This window comes from Nanorana parkeri, unplaced genomic scaffold (assembly GCF_000935625.1).
Source record: "Nanorana parkeri isolate BGI_ZX_2015 unplaced genomic scaffold, ASM93562v1 scaffold626, whole genome shotgun sequence".
In the NCBI taxonomy this organism is placed as follows: Eukaryota; Metazoa; Chordata; class Amphibia; order Anura; family Dicroglossidae; genus Nanorana; species Nanorana parkeri.
Window position 1 is genome coordinate 679,188 of NW_017306894.1, and position 16,447 is coordinate 695,634.

The 16,447-nt window shown below is 45.0% G+C and overlaps 1 protein-coding gene across 1 annotated transcript; it reads left to right on the forward strand.

The window, feature by feature from the left end:
* Positions 1-1,354: 1,354 nt before the first annotated feature.
* Positions 1,355-7,863, forward strand: INHA (inhibin alpha subunit). Its single transcript, XM_018563034.1, has 2 exons — positions 1,355-1,589; positions 6,983-7,863. Exons 1-2 carry the CDS (start codon positions 1,355-1,357, stop codon positions 7,861-7,863), a joined length of 1,116 nt encoding a protein of 371 aa, XP_018418536.1.
* The last annotated feature ends 8,584 nt before the right edge of the window (positions 7,864-16,447 follow it).

Consider the following 16,447-nt stretch of genomic DNA (forward strand, 5'->3'; position numbering starts at 1 on the left):
AAATGTTTTTTATTTTTATTTTTATGATGATGGATGAGGACAGAGTGTGTTTACTATAACTACAATTATGAATGAACAGGAGGTGATGTAGAAGGTGATGTAGATCACTTCCCATTCATTCATGATTGAGGATATAGTAAACATACCATATCCTCAATTATGTACAAACACTCAGCGATCACTGATCTCTCGCTGCTTGTACTGCTCTCCATCCTGACTGCTGTCACAGGAGGCTGAGCGAGCCTCCTGTGACAGCGCTGTCCCCACCCACACACCGCTCTGCCGAACTGTGATTGGAGGCTGAGCAGTGTGGGAGGAGAGTCGCCGGCCGCTTACAGCACTTTCCTCCCGCAGCGCTCGGCCGGCTGTCACACTTTCTCTCCTCCCCGCTGGGACACAGAGCAGCGCTCAACGGGCAGGAAAGAAAGCAGGGATGCGCCGATGTATCGGCACTAAAATGGCGCTTTTGGCAAATAATACATTTTGCAATTGAACTGACTTGGTGGACAAATGCCTGAGGGAGCAGGGAGCACAGTGACCCTGGGGCTAGGCTGGGGACCCAGAGCCAGCCAGCACTGCTTCTTTGTATTGGATGTTTCCAGTACAGTTGCCCATAGACCAGGCGTGTCAAAAGTAATATTTGGGCTGCATGCTTCGCTCAGTTTACAATTGTCAATGGCCATGAGCCTTCCCCACTGAGCTGCTGCTGTCCTACCTAAGAGCATTATGGATCTACTAGCAATAGACTAGCTATGTTCCATTATCGCTGACCTATCTTACTTGTCGTTCCTAAGGCCCAAGGCCTTTTCTGAACAAGGGGGGGCTGTTCCCGTGTGAAATGACGGGTCAGCCTAGCCTGATCGCAGTTTTATCCCTGGGCTAGACAATACATTCCAGGCTGGAGATAATATTGTGTGTGTGCCCATCTTCTCCTGGCTGCCAAGTTTGATAATACACTGGAGGAACGTCAAGAAGGCACTCCTGTCTGAGACATCCCAAGTCAACACAGACAAGAAGAAATTAACACTGCTCTCGGCAGACATTCAGAAAACTGTCCATAATATAGGAAGTTCAAAAAGCCTACAGAGAGGTGACATGTATGAGGGAGCCATGAGAAGTCACATGTTGACAGGAAAGTGGAGAGATATCTAGAGGAAGACAAATCAAGGAGAATTGCAACAAAGTTGCATTTGTGCGAGAGAAGGTCAGAACCCAAAGGAGAAAGGACTACTTGAAACACGGAGGCTGAGAGACAGAGAACTGAGAGGACCCTAGTAATTGTAGGAGGACAAGTCACCCCAGAATGTCTTCTAGATTGGTGCTGCTCCTCTTTTTGGTTCCATTGTGCAGCAGGATGGGGCAGAGCTGTGAGATCCCAGATGGTGATCGCGAATTCATCCTGGACAAGGTGAAGGTGCAAATTATGGAGGCACTGGGACCCCCGCCACCTGCTGCCTTGACTCCAGGGTCACTGGACAAGCCCCAAATACCTACCAAAGTTCCAATGAGGATTCTACGTAAGAGGCACAGCCCAAAATATTCTGCTGTCGTTGAGGACACCTCGCAGGTCATCTTATTCCCCACTTCAGGTTGGTAAATGAGATTACAGAACTTGTTTTGGAAAGAGAAATTAGAAGCATTAAAGGGTTGGTCTACCCAAAACTAAAATTTTAGTGTTTTGTATACTTCCGGAGAGCTAAATCATATGAGGGATTCTTATCTATCTCAGGGTATCAGTTAGTGAGATTCCTGTGTCCAGTACCCGGGTCTACATATTAGTTGTGCCCATAGAGAGGGCTTCCCACTCTGTCTGTTGCATTCTATATGTAATCTATATCAGCCTTTCTCAACCAGGGTCCCGTGGCACACTGGAGTGCCTTCTGCCTTCCTCAGGAGCACCTCAAAATTTTCGCACAGGGTTATACCTTTCCATGGTCCAGGCAGGCTTCTGAGGTGAAGGAGGTCCCAGATGTGAAGGGGGAACTCTGATGTGAAAGGGGGGCTTCTGATGTGATGGGGGAACTCTGATGTGAAAAGGGGGAACTCGGATGTGAAAGGGGGGCTTCTGCTGTGAAGGGGGAACTCGGATGTGAAGAGTGCTCATAAGGCTTGTTCACACCAAGTGCGGAGCAGATGCAGAGCAGAGCAGTTACAGAACGCATAAAAAATGCACCCAATGTATTCCAATGGTATTTTGGGCTCTAGTTCACACCAGAGCGTTCAGTTCCAGAGTATGTGGAAAAACTGCAGCATGCCCTAATTTTTTCTGCTCTGGAACGCATCACAAACACATGCAAATGCCCTGGAACGCACTGAAAGCCCATTTTAGGCTAAAACATAACAATTTTTTTAAAAAACGCCCCGGAACGCGGCAAAAACACACTGCACTGTATGTGCAGAAACTCATGCAGATCTGATCCGCATTTGGTGTGAACAAGCCCTTAAAGTATGTATGTGGGGGTGTGTGTGTATGTGGGGGTGTGTGTGTGGGGATCTGAAAGCTGTGATTCTGATGTGAAGGGGGAACCCATTTATTTGTGATTTTGGGTAATGTTTCCTGTTAAAATCCATACCAGACCTATCTGGGATAAGGGTCTGGTATGGTTTTGGAGGAGCCACTTATTTTCCAGTTGTTTTATTTTACATTTTAGACCGGGGTGCCTCAAGATTTTGCACAGTTTTAAAGGGTGTTGTGACTGATAAAAGGTTGAGAAATGCTGTTCTATATAATGGAATATATATTGTGAGAAGCTGGAGCACACAAAGGTGGACAGGTGTCTATGTCACTGTAATAGGGCCGGATTCTACTCCTGCTCTTACACAGTCTCAACCTGCAGCTAAAGAAGCTGGAGAATTTTGAAGCATCATTTTAGGTGGATTAGATTCAACATTTTTTGCTACCTATTTTTGGTTTTTTTTTGTTATTTGTGCTTGCTTTTGGTGTGGTTAGGGCCAGCTACAACCTTCATGCTCCAGCACTAAATAAGGAGGATAGAGTAATTGGGCAAAGCTGTTCAGCTACCTGTCGTTTTGCAAGGGAATGATGGACTTTTAGGCAGTTGGTGCCTGATTGAAGCTACCCCAGTACAGATAATGCAAATAGGAGAGCTTCTCTGTGCCTAATGCAATCTTTATTAATGTCAATGGAAGGTATGGGAAAAGCCGCTGCCTTGCCTTTGGCCCCATTCTGCCTTAATCCTTCTTTTATTGTAATTCATAGAGGTGCAGAAGAAGGATCTTTCTCCTTGCAGACATACAAGTACAACACACAGCAAACCGCATGAGTCTGTGAGGGCAGATCAGCAGTCTCCTCATTCCTATTCTTATTACTTTGTATTGTTACATTGGTTAGGCTGGGGCCACTTCGAAGGCCACTCCTATGGGTCTATGGACATGTGCCATAGACCCATAGGAGCAACTAAAATCTTTTTAAAGCAGTTCCTCACCTCCCTGGGTGTAAGTGTTTCAGTTACTCGCATGCAATCACAACTAAAATAATTAGTGGTTAAATAGAATCTAACATTTGATTAATTAAGCCATCTAATTGTTTACCTAGAGGAGCACTTCTCATGGCACCCTTTAAAAAATCTTGAGGCACCCCAGTCTTAAATTTAAAAACCGTAAATGTACAAATGTAAAAAACAAAGACTTGTGGCCCCTCCAAAATCCATACCAGACCCTTATCCGAGATAGGGGTCTGGTATGGATTTTAAGGGGAGGGGTCCCCATGCAAAAACATAAGAAAAGTAGGGTTCCCCATTCCACTTTAGAGTCCCCCTTTTCACACCAGAGTTCCCCTTTACATTAGGAGCCCCTTCCTTTCACATCAGAGTCGCCCCCTCTGACACTAGGAGCCCCTCTTCACATCAGAAGCCCCCTTCTCATCTGTCTCCCCCTCTTTCACACCAGGAGCCCTTTCACATCAACCCCCCCCTCACACTAGGAGCCCATCTTCACATCAGAAGCCCCCTTCTCATCAAAGTCCCCCTTTACATGAGGAGCCCCTTCCTTTCATATCAGAGTCACCCCCTCTGACACTCTTTACATCAGAAGTCCCCCTTCACATCAGGAGCTCTTTTCACATCAGAGGCATGACGCTGGGTGATACATTTTGGGGAAGCCAGAAGGCACCCCAGGGTGCCACAGCTGCCTGGTTTAGAAAGGCTGACCTAGAGCAGTGGTGGTCAACATACAAGGTATAGAGGACCTCAACTGTGGTCCCTGATATCAGCAAAGGGCCACAGATAACATACAGTATATGTAATGGTGGAGAGAATGGAGACATACTAGAGGGAGATGATGGTTAGAAACTGTAAACAGTCTACAGTTTAAAGTTGGAGATATGATGCAGAAGAAGACAGCGAGTGACCGGAGACATGTTACATAAGGCTAGTAGAGATCACTGTTATTAAAACTTTAAAAATCAATGCTCCCAATCCCACTACAGACTGCCGGAGTCCAACCGTTGCAGAACAGTTAGCAACTGGCCACAGAGCGGGCACCAGGGACCTATAGGCATAGGAACTATGTTCTCTTTGTGCTAATGTGCTCCCATTAAGATCTACGTTTAACAGCCTCACACTGGAACTGAAGTTTTCTTTTTAAAAGCTCCAACAGAGTTGCTCAGAGCTTGCATCGCTTTTCAAAGCCTTGCTTTACACACTGTTCTTGTACAAGCTGAAGCCTGTGTTGACAAGCTCTACATCCCTGGTAGCCAAGGACCACATGTGCCACTTTGATGCTTGTTGTGCCCTTTGCCTACCAGAGCAGTCAGTAGTGGAAGCATTCATTTAGAAGGAGGCTATGACAGTGATCTAGCAGTCTCATGCAGACTCTCTCCTGCAGTGTGTCTCCAGTCTCCGACCACCGCTGTTTCATGTCTGCAATCTCTTCTTCTTCTCCCCTAGTATGTCTGAAGTTTCTGACAATATTCTACTGAATATTATGTGTGGCCCTTTGGAGCAGTCAGGGGCCACAGCTGAGGTCCCCTATATCTTGTAAGTTGAAAAACACTGGTCTAAAGGTTTAAAAGATGTAACTAGTGTAGTTATACAAACTCACCACTAGAGGTCACCCTAATGCTGGCTCCAGTGGACAATGTGGTCTCCTGCCCACAATTACACCAGCAGTGTCATGCTGAGATTCTGCAGTTATCAGATGTTTAATGCTTAGAAACCCTGCTCTGAGAAAAATACAGCCATTGCTCAATTCTTTCTGAAAATGCTAATAGCCTGGCTGCCCCTGGGGTCACTAACCCAGAAGAAGCATGCAGATCAGCAGAGTCAGAGCAAAGTCACATCTCCTAATCTATATGCTTGTTCTGGGTCAATGGCTCAAATGGTATTGAAGCCACTGAATCAGCATGGCAGCCAGAAAGCAATGAGAACTGGGTGGAATTGAATAGACATGTAAGCTGCGGAACAATTCAGTTCGGTTCGGATATTTCGTTATTTTGGAATTCGGGGTTCGGATCAGAAATTCAATTCGGTTCGGGTTTCGGATTCGGCCGAAATCTGAATTTTGTTGGTTTCGGATGAGTTTACAAATATTCGTTGCAAGTAAAACAGAAAACCATATACAGATATTAATACTAAAGCTGAATTTCCCAGACCCGAATGCCATTCAGGATCCGAATTTCCGAATTGCATTTGGTAGCTCCTGAATGCCATTCGGGTCTGGGAGCCTCAGCTTTAGTAATACCGTGTTTCCCAGAAAATAAGACACTGTCTTATTTATTTTTTTTGCCCCCACAAACCACACTAGGTGTTATTTTCAGGGGATGTCCTATTTTGTTTTTAATGTGCAACAAAATGTACAACAATCTAAAGTTATCTGATATCACTCCGCCTGTCACAGTAACTGGCGCTATAGAGTAATATCGGCTAATGCGGCTCTGCTCCCTCCGCCTCCGCAGCCTTGCTTTCTACAGCGCCGGCTTCCTTTGCCACCAGGGACAGTGGTACCAGCGGTGCAGCAGTGAGGACATCAGACAGTGGACAGCGAGGTAAAGTACGGTACCATTTACCGGTACACATTACAGTACAGTACAGTACCATTACATTAAGCAGTGCCTTCAGGGGGACAGCAGTTGGTGAAGTATGGTACTGGAGTGCTCCCTATCACTGCGGTGACCCGAGGGAGTCCCCTGTCATCCCCTGATACAGTATGTCCCTGCAGGCTGATACCATCTCTCCTGCAAGTTCCCCCTCACATGCTACCACCAAACTAGGTCTTATTTTCGGGGTAGGTCTTATATTACAGGAATCTTGAAAAATAGTGCTAGGTCTTACTTTCGGGGTAGGTCTTATTTTCGGATGATATGTGTATATACTGAACACAAATTTTTGTTTTACGGCACGTGACTTTTCTGGCCAATCAGATGGCTCCCGTGTTGCAGTAACGAAAATGTATGTTCAGACCCATTCGGATGCATTAAACGGAAAAACACATCTGAAATCACATGTCCGATTCAGTTTCGTTTTTGAAAGGAATTCAGACGGGATCTGAAATTCGGAAACCGAAATCCGGATCCGGACACATTCAGATACATTGGGATTCGGATGCGTCCGAATGTCCAAATTTCCGAAAATTCGTCCGAATTTTGATTCAGAACGCAACGAATCGCACATGTCTAGAATTGAATAGCCGCTGTACTATATATGTGTAATGGGTAGTAACCTTTAGAAATTAGTTGGCTTTTCAAGTATCCTTCGTCTTAAAAAAAGAAATGGTGATTATTTTAGCACCTTTCACGTGGTCATTATACCTTCGGAGTCTCCAACATGACCAACGCCATAAGGAACTAGATGTTGTGCTCCAAAACTTTTCTGGACCCAACTAATTGAATCACCATGACTTTATTGAACTAATGGTAAATTTGTTGGCTGGCATTGCTGGCGTTTTCACCTGAAAATGCTATTTTAACACAAAGGATGTCTAAGAGGTAATGATCCGGGACTGAATTGCATTCTTTTTCTTACAGATGTTCTTTGTGAGACTCCAGATGTTGAAACTCTCAAAACTGAAGGTGGAAATAGCTACACATATGTCTTCCGCCCCTCCACTCACATCCAGAGTCGTAGAGTCTCATCAGTGCAGTTCTGGTTTTTTACTGGAAAATCCATGATGGACAAGTCTACCTTGCACCAGACCATGCCCAGACAGGGAGTGCTAGAGCCCAGTTCAGAATTTCCTAACCGTGGGCAAAAACTAACACCCAGCAACTCTTCAAATGGTGGAAAACCTAAGACAGGTGACAGGTTAAACAGTGGCAATAAAGAGAAGACCCTACAAGTGGACATCCAGATACTCTCTGAAGAAAAAACAGTCACTGTGGAAACTATCAAGGTGCAGAAGATGGGTGACTGGACTGTCTTTTACCTGGCTCCAGCTTTCCACAGTTACCTGACCAGGAGTCTTTTTGTGCTGCTGGTACATTGTCCAAATTGTCCATGTTCAGATGAGCCTGAAAATACTCCCTTCCTTATGTTCCATACTCTTCCAGCTCAACGTGGTCGCAGATCGACCATTCCATGGTCTCCATCTGCTCTAGAGCTTTTACAGCGGCCTCCTGCATTGGGAGCAGATAGTGCACAGTGTCATCGGGGTTCTATAAACATAACGTTCGAGGAACTAGGCTGGAACCAATGGATTGTGTACCCTGGCAGCTTCCAGTTTCACTATTGCCATGGCACCTGTTCACCTAGCCACGGCCTGAGCCTTGCTCTCCACTGGGGGAACTGTTGTGCCGCATTGCCCAGCACCATGAAGCCGCTGAGAGTAACCACCACCACTGATGGAGGCTTCTCTTTTCGTTATGAGGTTGTCCCGAACCTGCTAACCCAAGACTGTGCCTGCAGTTAAAGGGTCAGTCCACTGGCTGCCAAGCTGGTGCATTTGTTATCTCTCATAGGCCTCTGACAGCAAGCAACCTTAATCCCCAGCTCCTTCCACCCACCAAAGCCATTAAAGTGGACCTGAACTCAAAAGGGGAAGATCTGCTATGTTATACGGAACATCTTGAAATGTTACTTGCGCCTAAACTGCTTCCTGAAAGATTTACCTTTTGTCTTAAATTCTTCAAAAATAGTGGAGGATTTTCTAGTATGTGAGGGTGCGTAGGTACCTACGTGTCATTCCCAGAAAATAATCAAGGCTGGCATTCTACTTTGAAGATTCTTACAATTCAAACATGAAATGCTGCATTTATAATTAAATATTGCACAAAGGAGAATGAAAAGAGAAGAGTATCCATGTTATTGGGGGAACCGGCCTTTGTCTGAGTGTGACCACTCATCGACTAGTCAGTCAAAGCCAGAACTCCGCACATTCCATCTGTACTTTTGTACCATCCCATACATTGTACTGCTATATACACTGAGTGGCCAGATTATTATGACCACCTGACGTTTGTAGGCAGATTAGCTATATTTTGGCGCTGAAGTTGCTCGAGGGCCAGACCATTATAAATAGGGAAGAAGGTTGTTTACCACGACAGTAGAAGTGATTTTTTTCTGAAGATATGGGTAAACAACGCGATTTAACAGCCTTTGAACGTGGGATGATTGCTGGCGCTCAGAGCCATGGAGCGAGTATCAGCAAAACAGCAGAATCAGTTAAATGTTCAAGAGGGGCTCATTGTTAAAGTGTTTAAAGACTGGACTGTCAGCCGAAAATCTGGGTCTGAACGTGCGAATTGTGGCCGTCAGCGACTAGTCAATGTTAGGGCGGAACGGAGAGTGGCAAGACTGGTACAAGACAACAGAAGGGCAACAGTGCCGTGTCAGATTCCTTGCATCACCTTTCATCATCTCCTGGAGTCACGAGGCGGCCCAACGAAGTCATCTCGTGGCCCAACGAAGTACTGATGGGGGGGCCATAATAATCTGGCCACTCAGTGTATAGTACCACATATTAGACTTGTGCGCCGTCAAAAAATTTGTTTTGTTTCGGAATATCCGTTATTTCGTATTTCGTATCCGAAACTCAATTCGGATTCGTACGAAATACGAATTTTTGTTAGTTTCGGCACATTTTCGTAACTGTACGAACATTCGTTATGATGAAGTTAAAAAGCAAAAATACCTTTGTTAATATTGGAGTGGTAGTTGTTTTTTTTAATACGAAATACGAATTCCGTTAACGCATTCCGTATCTGAATTTCGTATTTCGTATTAAAAAAAAAACTACCATCAACTCCAATATAAATGTACTTTGCTTTTTAACTTCAATATAACGAATGTTCGTAACGGAACGAAAATACGTCAACGGAATTTCATATTTCCTGCCTGTGTATTGTAATGCAACCCTCAGCAGCAGCGGATCCGTATCTCGGATTTAAAAAAAATCTTGTCATGTTGTTAACGGAATTTCGTATTTCGGATATAATTCGGAAACTGCAATTCAGATTTCGGATGCTTCCGAATTTACGAATTTCAGGAAAATTCGTACGAATTTCGATTTGTAACGAAACGAATCGCACATGTCTACCACATATGTACTGATCCATTCACCCCAGTGCACTGCATCCCACCCATCATTCCAGCAGTACTTGACAGGCATAGAACTGTATGCTAAGCTCCCCACTCTGCCACTGAAGAAGTCCTTTGTAGATATCACCTTGCCTGAGTTTTATCCTTAACAGTGCTGGATCTGGCCAATGTGATCTACTACTCTGAGCGCGGTGTACCTCTCAGGAAAAGAGGCTCCATATGTTTTCGCATTAGCGCACTTGCAGAGCTTCTTGGACATCCTTAGTAGACAATTTCACTTTCCTGTAGCTGTTCTGAATGTTACCTATTATGTAATACAAATTCACTGAACCGTTGCAAGATTTGCTGAGCTTTTCTGTTTAATTTTCCAGACAATGATCTCTGACAAAAGTAAGATGCCATGCTGTATCATGTTTTTAGAAAAATTAAAGAATCAGCTACGAGCAATGCAAGCAGACCTTCCATTCTCTAATATTGTGGGCCTTCGGAGATACATTATTAGAGCGGAGTAACAGGCTATCTTCTTTTTCCAGGACTTCTCCATGACAACACCCATAACACCCTAATGCTGTCAAGGAGGATGAACTGGGACTATAGAATTAGATTTTCTGGTAAAGCCTTTTATAGGTAACTGCGTAAGTGGTGTTGAAAGGAAGTGTTCTAGATGCCCATAGCAGCCAGATTTCTATCACGTTCTACTAAAAAATATGATGGTTGTAAACCAATTTCATGGGAAGCAGCAATTAGATCTAAGTTTTTTGCTTTTGTAAAGTAGATTATAAAACTTTATGAGTAACATACACTTACTACCATAGTCAAATAAATATACTAGGAAGCCACAGGAGCAGGTCCAAAGTCACTTGTCCCACCTCCCAAGTTTTGTTTAGTCACTTGCACTCCATACAGCATTCAGACCTTGCAAGATGGTGGTGCTCGTAGTGAAGTCACAGATGGCGATCTCACCAACTTTCTTACCTTGTGTCTGTGTGTGCATGTGTCTTCTTCCTCCAGAGACTATGGTCTAGCAGATCTCTTAAATGGTATTTAAACCCTCACAGAATTTTGCATATATCTACTGCTAGCAAGCAGTAGATATATGCTAAAACATTAACTTTGGACGCCTGCTCCCATCTGAAGATTCTCGGGGCGGCCGCAAAGGATCATGGGGCGGGCGCATGCGCAATAAAGATCTTCGGCCGGGAGACGAGGAGAGACACAGGGTAAGTCAATGCAAGCAGCCCAGCAGCGTGCACCCGCACAGACTCCGTGGGGCAGGAAGAGACAGCAGTCAGCGCTGGATGAGAGACCGGCAACAGCGCTGGAGGGACTCTTGAAAACTACAGGAAAGAAGAAGATGATCGGATCAAGAGGCATCATTTAAGGTAAGTGCATACACCGGCATTGGGAAGGGGGAGAAACATTTTTTGACTTTAATGACACTTAAACATTTCACAGACGTTTTGTGTATCAGTTAGACATGTGCGATTCGTTTCGTTCCGAATCGAAATTCGGACGAATTTTCGGAAATTCGGACATTCGGATGTATCCGAATTCCGAATTACAGACATAACGAATGCAAACGAATCCGAATTTCCATTTCCGAAATTCGGTAGCGTTCGTACGAACGTTCGTTTCATTTTCTATTCTTATTCGTTTCTTATTCGTTTTGTTCGTTGGAGCAAAGTGACATTAGAGAAGGAGAAAAATATTTTTTCCCCCTCAAATGTCACTTTTGCGGCAAACGAACGAAACGAATAAGAACAGAAACCGAAACGAACGTTCGTACTAACGCTACCGAATTTCGTCCGAATCCGAATTCCGAATCCGAATTGACTTTCACACCCGAATCCTGAAAAACGAAATAACACAAATCCGAATTTAAAACTAAACGAAACGAATTTTTTGGCAGTGCACATGTCTAGTATCAGTACTGCTTGGACCTGAGAAATAGGGGGAACACCCCAAAAAACTTGTCCTGAAAATTCCACTGTTAGCACAAATGAAAAAATGATCACAGAACTCAACTATATTGAACGTGAACTGATATGGTTATAGTCAAAACAGAACTAAATAGATTATGATTTGGGTCCATGGGTGCGGCACTTTGCACTTAGGCCCCATTCACACCAGTTCTCAAAGGATGATAACGCAAGGGCATCTGAAAACGAATGGGAGCAGTTCACACCAGTTTTCTTTCAGATGTTCCTACCTGTATGTAAAGTAGTACAAAGTTATTAACATCAGCATATTGGTGATGATGAATGACAGTCTGGCAAGGGCAATATGGGGACATATTGCGCAATCCATTGGAGGTCTGTAATTGCAATAAAGGTTAAGAACCCGTCCTATTGGGGGAACCTAAAAATCAGATTCCATGTTGCCATTTTTAGTTTCGGATGAGTTTACGAATATTCGTTGTGAATACCACAGAAAACCGTATGCAGATATTAAAGTGGTTCTAACCCCTCCGTTTTTTTGCCTATATCAACTGCTATCAAGCAGTAGATATAGGCAAAAAGTTTTTAAAAAACAAACGCTTTAACAGCGCTTAACACTTACCTTGTTTCGGCTGCACGCTCCCGTCCGAGAAAACGAAACTGCTCCGGCGGCCGCAAAGCATCTGGGGGCGGGCGCATGCGCAGTTCGGATTCTCGGCCGGGAGACGAGCAGAGACGCAAGGTAAGTCTATGGAAGCGTGCATCCGCATGCAGACACCGCGGGATCGGAAGTAACAGCAAGCTCAGAGGAGTCAGTGCTGGATCGGAGAGCTGCCGCACCGCTGTAGGGACAGATGAAAACATGGGGAAAGAAGATCGGATTAAGAGACATCATTTAAGGTAAGTGCTGACATTTACATGGGTGGGAGGGGGAAAAATGTATCCTTTAATGTCACTTTAATACTAAAGCTGAAGCTCCCAGACCCAAATGGCATTTAGGAGCTCCCGAATGCAATTTGGAAATTCGGATCCTGAATGCCATTCGGGTCTGGGAGCCTCAGCTTTAGTGTTATATGTATGTACTGTATGTGGCTCCCATGTTGCCATAATGAAAATTCGTGTTCAGACCCATTCCGGTGCATTAAACCGAAAAACACATCTGATTGGCCAAAAGTCACATGTCCGGTTTAGTTTAGTTTTTGAACGGAATTCGGACGGGATCTGAAATTCGGATTCGGACGCATTGGGATTCAGAAATTCGTCCACATGTCTAGCAGGCATCAATCTGATTCCTTAAACCGATAATGATAATCGCACCTTGTTACCTTTTACCCCGAAGCCCCAGGCTTTAATATTACACTGAGCAGGAAAACAAAGAGGACAGAGCATCCAATCAGGCGCTTGCTTTCATTCTCTAACCAGAAAGGGAAAACTGACAGCTGAAATCCCATTGGCTGCAGCGGGCTCCAATTTATCTAGATCAGCTGTGAAGCGTGCAGCTGATGGATTGAGCTGTAGGTATGAAGAATGTGTTTATCTCTGCAGACTTGTACCTGCAGGCAACACATTCCAGCCACTTGGAAGATTGCCCACGAGTGCAGCCACTCCTCCTCCAGGAACTACAATTCACTCTTTTGCTGCAGGGAGCCAGGCGAGCTCATTGACAACTTGGCCCAGGTTACGTACAGGATGCTTGAGCTCACTTGGATCAGCTACTGACAGCCCCCCCATCAATGAAAATGGAACGATGCCAACAGTGGTCATGTAAATGTTACAGTTTAATTTACAAATCCGCACTCGAAACACCGGAATTCTATTGGTTGCTATAGAAAGCAACAGCTGCACTGTCACACATGGGCCAGTTCTACCTCACTGCACAGGCTTGGCTATGTGGGGTTGTGATTATAGACCCTCAATGGATTGCTCAGTATGTGCCCATGTCCCCTTCACTAGATTGTCCATCATCACCACCAGTGTGATAAGAAACCAGGATGACTTTAAATCTGAACCCTGACCTGCCCTTCAGTCTTGCACAGTTGTACCGGCTCCTCTCCCGGACTGAAATTGCTTCCTCTGATTTCACCGCACACTGGGAGCTTCTCACAATGTGCATTAGAAGCTGCAGCAAGTCAGATGGAGCCCGCCTCATTTCCTGGCTGAAGACGTCCAGCATTATGTAGCTCTTTCCTTCCCAGCCTGACTGTCCCTGACACCACCCCTTTCATTTAATTTCAGTTATCTCAATCATGGAGGGTCAGCAATCAAACGTGAGTATTACCTCGGGTGGTTTGCATGCAAATACGGTCTACGCAGGAACACCGACTCTTCCAGACTCACACCCACCCAGACAGGAGTGGATCTGCTGGTAAAGATCTTTTCACACCAAGGATTCCCACTCGTGTCTGAGATTATAGGACTGTCTGCAGGAGCTGGAAATATATCAGGGTCCAATCAGGGTCTTCTTTTTTATCGCTTAAGCCCTAATGATGGGATTCCCGACCACTGAGGCCTTGTTCACACCAAATGCAGACCAGATCTGCATGAGTTTCTGCACACGCAGTGCAGTGGGTTGTGCCGCGTTTTGGGTCATTTTTGGTAAAAATAAATATATTTTTTTTAGTTTAGAATGGGCTTTCCGTGCGTTCCAGGGCATTTGCATGCGTTCCAGAGCAGGTAAAAGAGGGCTTGCTGCAGTTTTTTTACATGCTCTGGAACTGAACACTGCGGTGTGAACTAGAGCTCAAAATACCATTGGAATACATTGGACGCAGTTTTGATCCGGTCTGTAACTGCTCTGCTCCTGGAACGCGTTTGGTGTGAACAAGGCCTGAAAGCGTTGGCTGTCGCTGCCATTTGTGAATCCAATGAAGGTTTGTTTTTGGTTGACTCATGGCATTCTCTTTATTCACGTGGGATTTTCGCATTCTGGTTGTCCCTTCCCCCTGGAGAGACCTGGTTTGTGAAGAGCTACCAGAACCGAGCCATCCGCTTATTCAACTAGAAATAGTTTGTGATCCATCGCCTCATCCTCACTCACCCGAAAGGTGAATAGAACATCTCTTTTCCTGGGGAAGCTCAATTTGGATTTTTATAGCCTTTATAGCTTACACGAGATTCTAGTGGTTGGGTTTGGGTCTTTTAGGGAAGTCACAAGCCTTTTGTATCTGAGGCAAGTAACCATCTGCCTACCGTCTAGCTGCGTACAGTATTACAGGATAGAGCTGACAATTTACGTTGCACATTCGATCAGTCCCTGCCCTCAAAGAGCATACAATCTAAGGTCCCCATCTCACATACAAGGGCCAATATAGACATGCTCCAAAGACATGCTGGTAGGTTAATTGGCTCCTGAGAGGAGTACCCGGCGCAAACCCACACAAGTACAGGGAGAGCATGCAAACTCCTTTGCAGATGGTGTCCAGAGCAAGCTTTGAACCGGGGACCCCCCCCCAGCGCTGCAAGACAGAAGTTCTAATCACTCCGCCCCTGTATAGTGTAGGTTTTGCCAATATGACAAAAATTCTGGTGGATGAAGCATCTCATTAGTGACAAAGTGACCAGGCTTCTGGCTTGTGTTGATGGCATCAGTTTCAGATGCTTCCGAGATCATTCAGAACTTATTGGCCAATGCAAGTTGACCTGCTTCTAGGGGGTTTTGCATTCCCATAGACTTGTATGACAATGTAAACCCACCACTTGAAGTGAATAAAAGCCCATCGACACAGGTCCATATGAAAGCCTAACCTGGCACAGCACATATCGAATGAGAACACTATGGGGTTCATTTATAAAAGTTTCACCCCGTTTGCACAGCACTAGGACCTCTAGATGGCGCTGGCTAGTACAGGAACATTCAATACTCATCAGCACCCTCTAGTGGTGTGCAAACAGCAGGCACCCAGCTACACGTCAGCCAGAACTTTTATGAATGAACCCCTATATGAAGACTTTTTGTAGAGCTGAAGAAATATTCTTCCTACAAGTGCTCCAAAACCATTACAATGCTTTGAACTCAGTGTACTATACTCTGTTGGGTTAAAGGGTGTTACTCAGCACTTTGTACACCATTGTTCTATCTAAGTCAACATACCAAATGTATAAGATTATGTCACAGGCATGTCTGTACACTCAATGACTGGAAGATTGATCGTTCAGGTGAGCTCATGCTGATGCACATTGAGGTGGAGCTCAGGAAATATCAGTACCGTGCTCCATCACATCCACTTTGCACTGGAAAGGAAGGAAGAGGGCTTCACAAGGCTCCATGCCAATCGGAAGGTGGTTCTGATGCAGTCAGTCAGTTCTTAGAAAAATTGCCCAAGACATTGGAACAAATTCAGGAATGTGATCCAACATGTCCGGTTCACACCTGGGCGTTTTGTAGCACGTTCCTACGCTCTGCAAAACGCTCAAACACCGAAATCCCATTATTTCCTATGGGTTTGGTTCACACCTGGGCGTATTACAGGCCGTATGAACGCGGTACAAAACGCCCTACGCCCAAAGAAGTACAGGAGCTTCTTTGGGGCGTTTTTGTCACGCGTATCCATTGGGATACAGCCAGGTAGCCCTTGGAAACGCGGGTTTGTCACACGTTTTTTTTTACCACGAATCACGGTAAAACACACGACAAAATGCGCATATTCGATACACCTAGGTGTGAACACAGGCTGAGAGTTCCCGGATACACCTTAATAGCCAGATATAAAATTCAATTTGTTTTCACCAGATGCTGCTGCAAACCCAGATATTACCATATTAAAAAAAAAAAAAAAAAGTAGGTGACATCAGTGTGCTGCACATGCGGAGAGCAGATCTGTGGCAGGGACCCAGCAGGCACCACTCACTACAGGCTGCCTGCAATAACCTACAGGAGGAGGCGGAGACAGACCAGCCACCCTTCACAAGGAGATTGAGCTGCAGTGACCAGACCCGATTAATCATTCTCGGTAATTTCCTGCCAGTTAAAGGTGCCCATACACTGGTCGAATTTTGGCCAGCTTTTAATGTACCGACCGA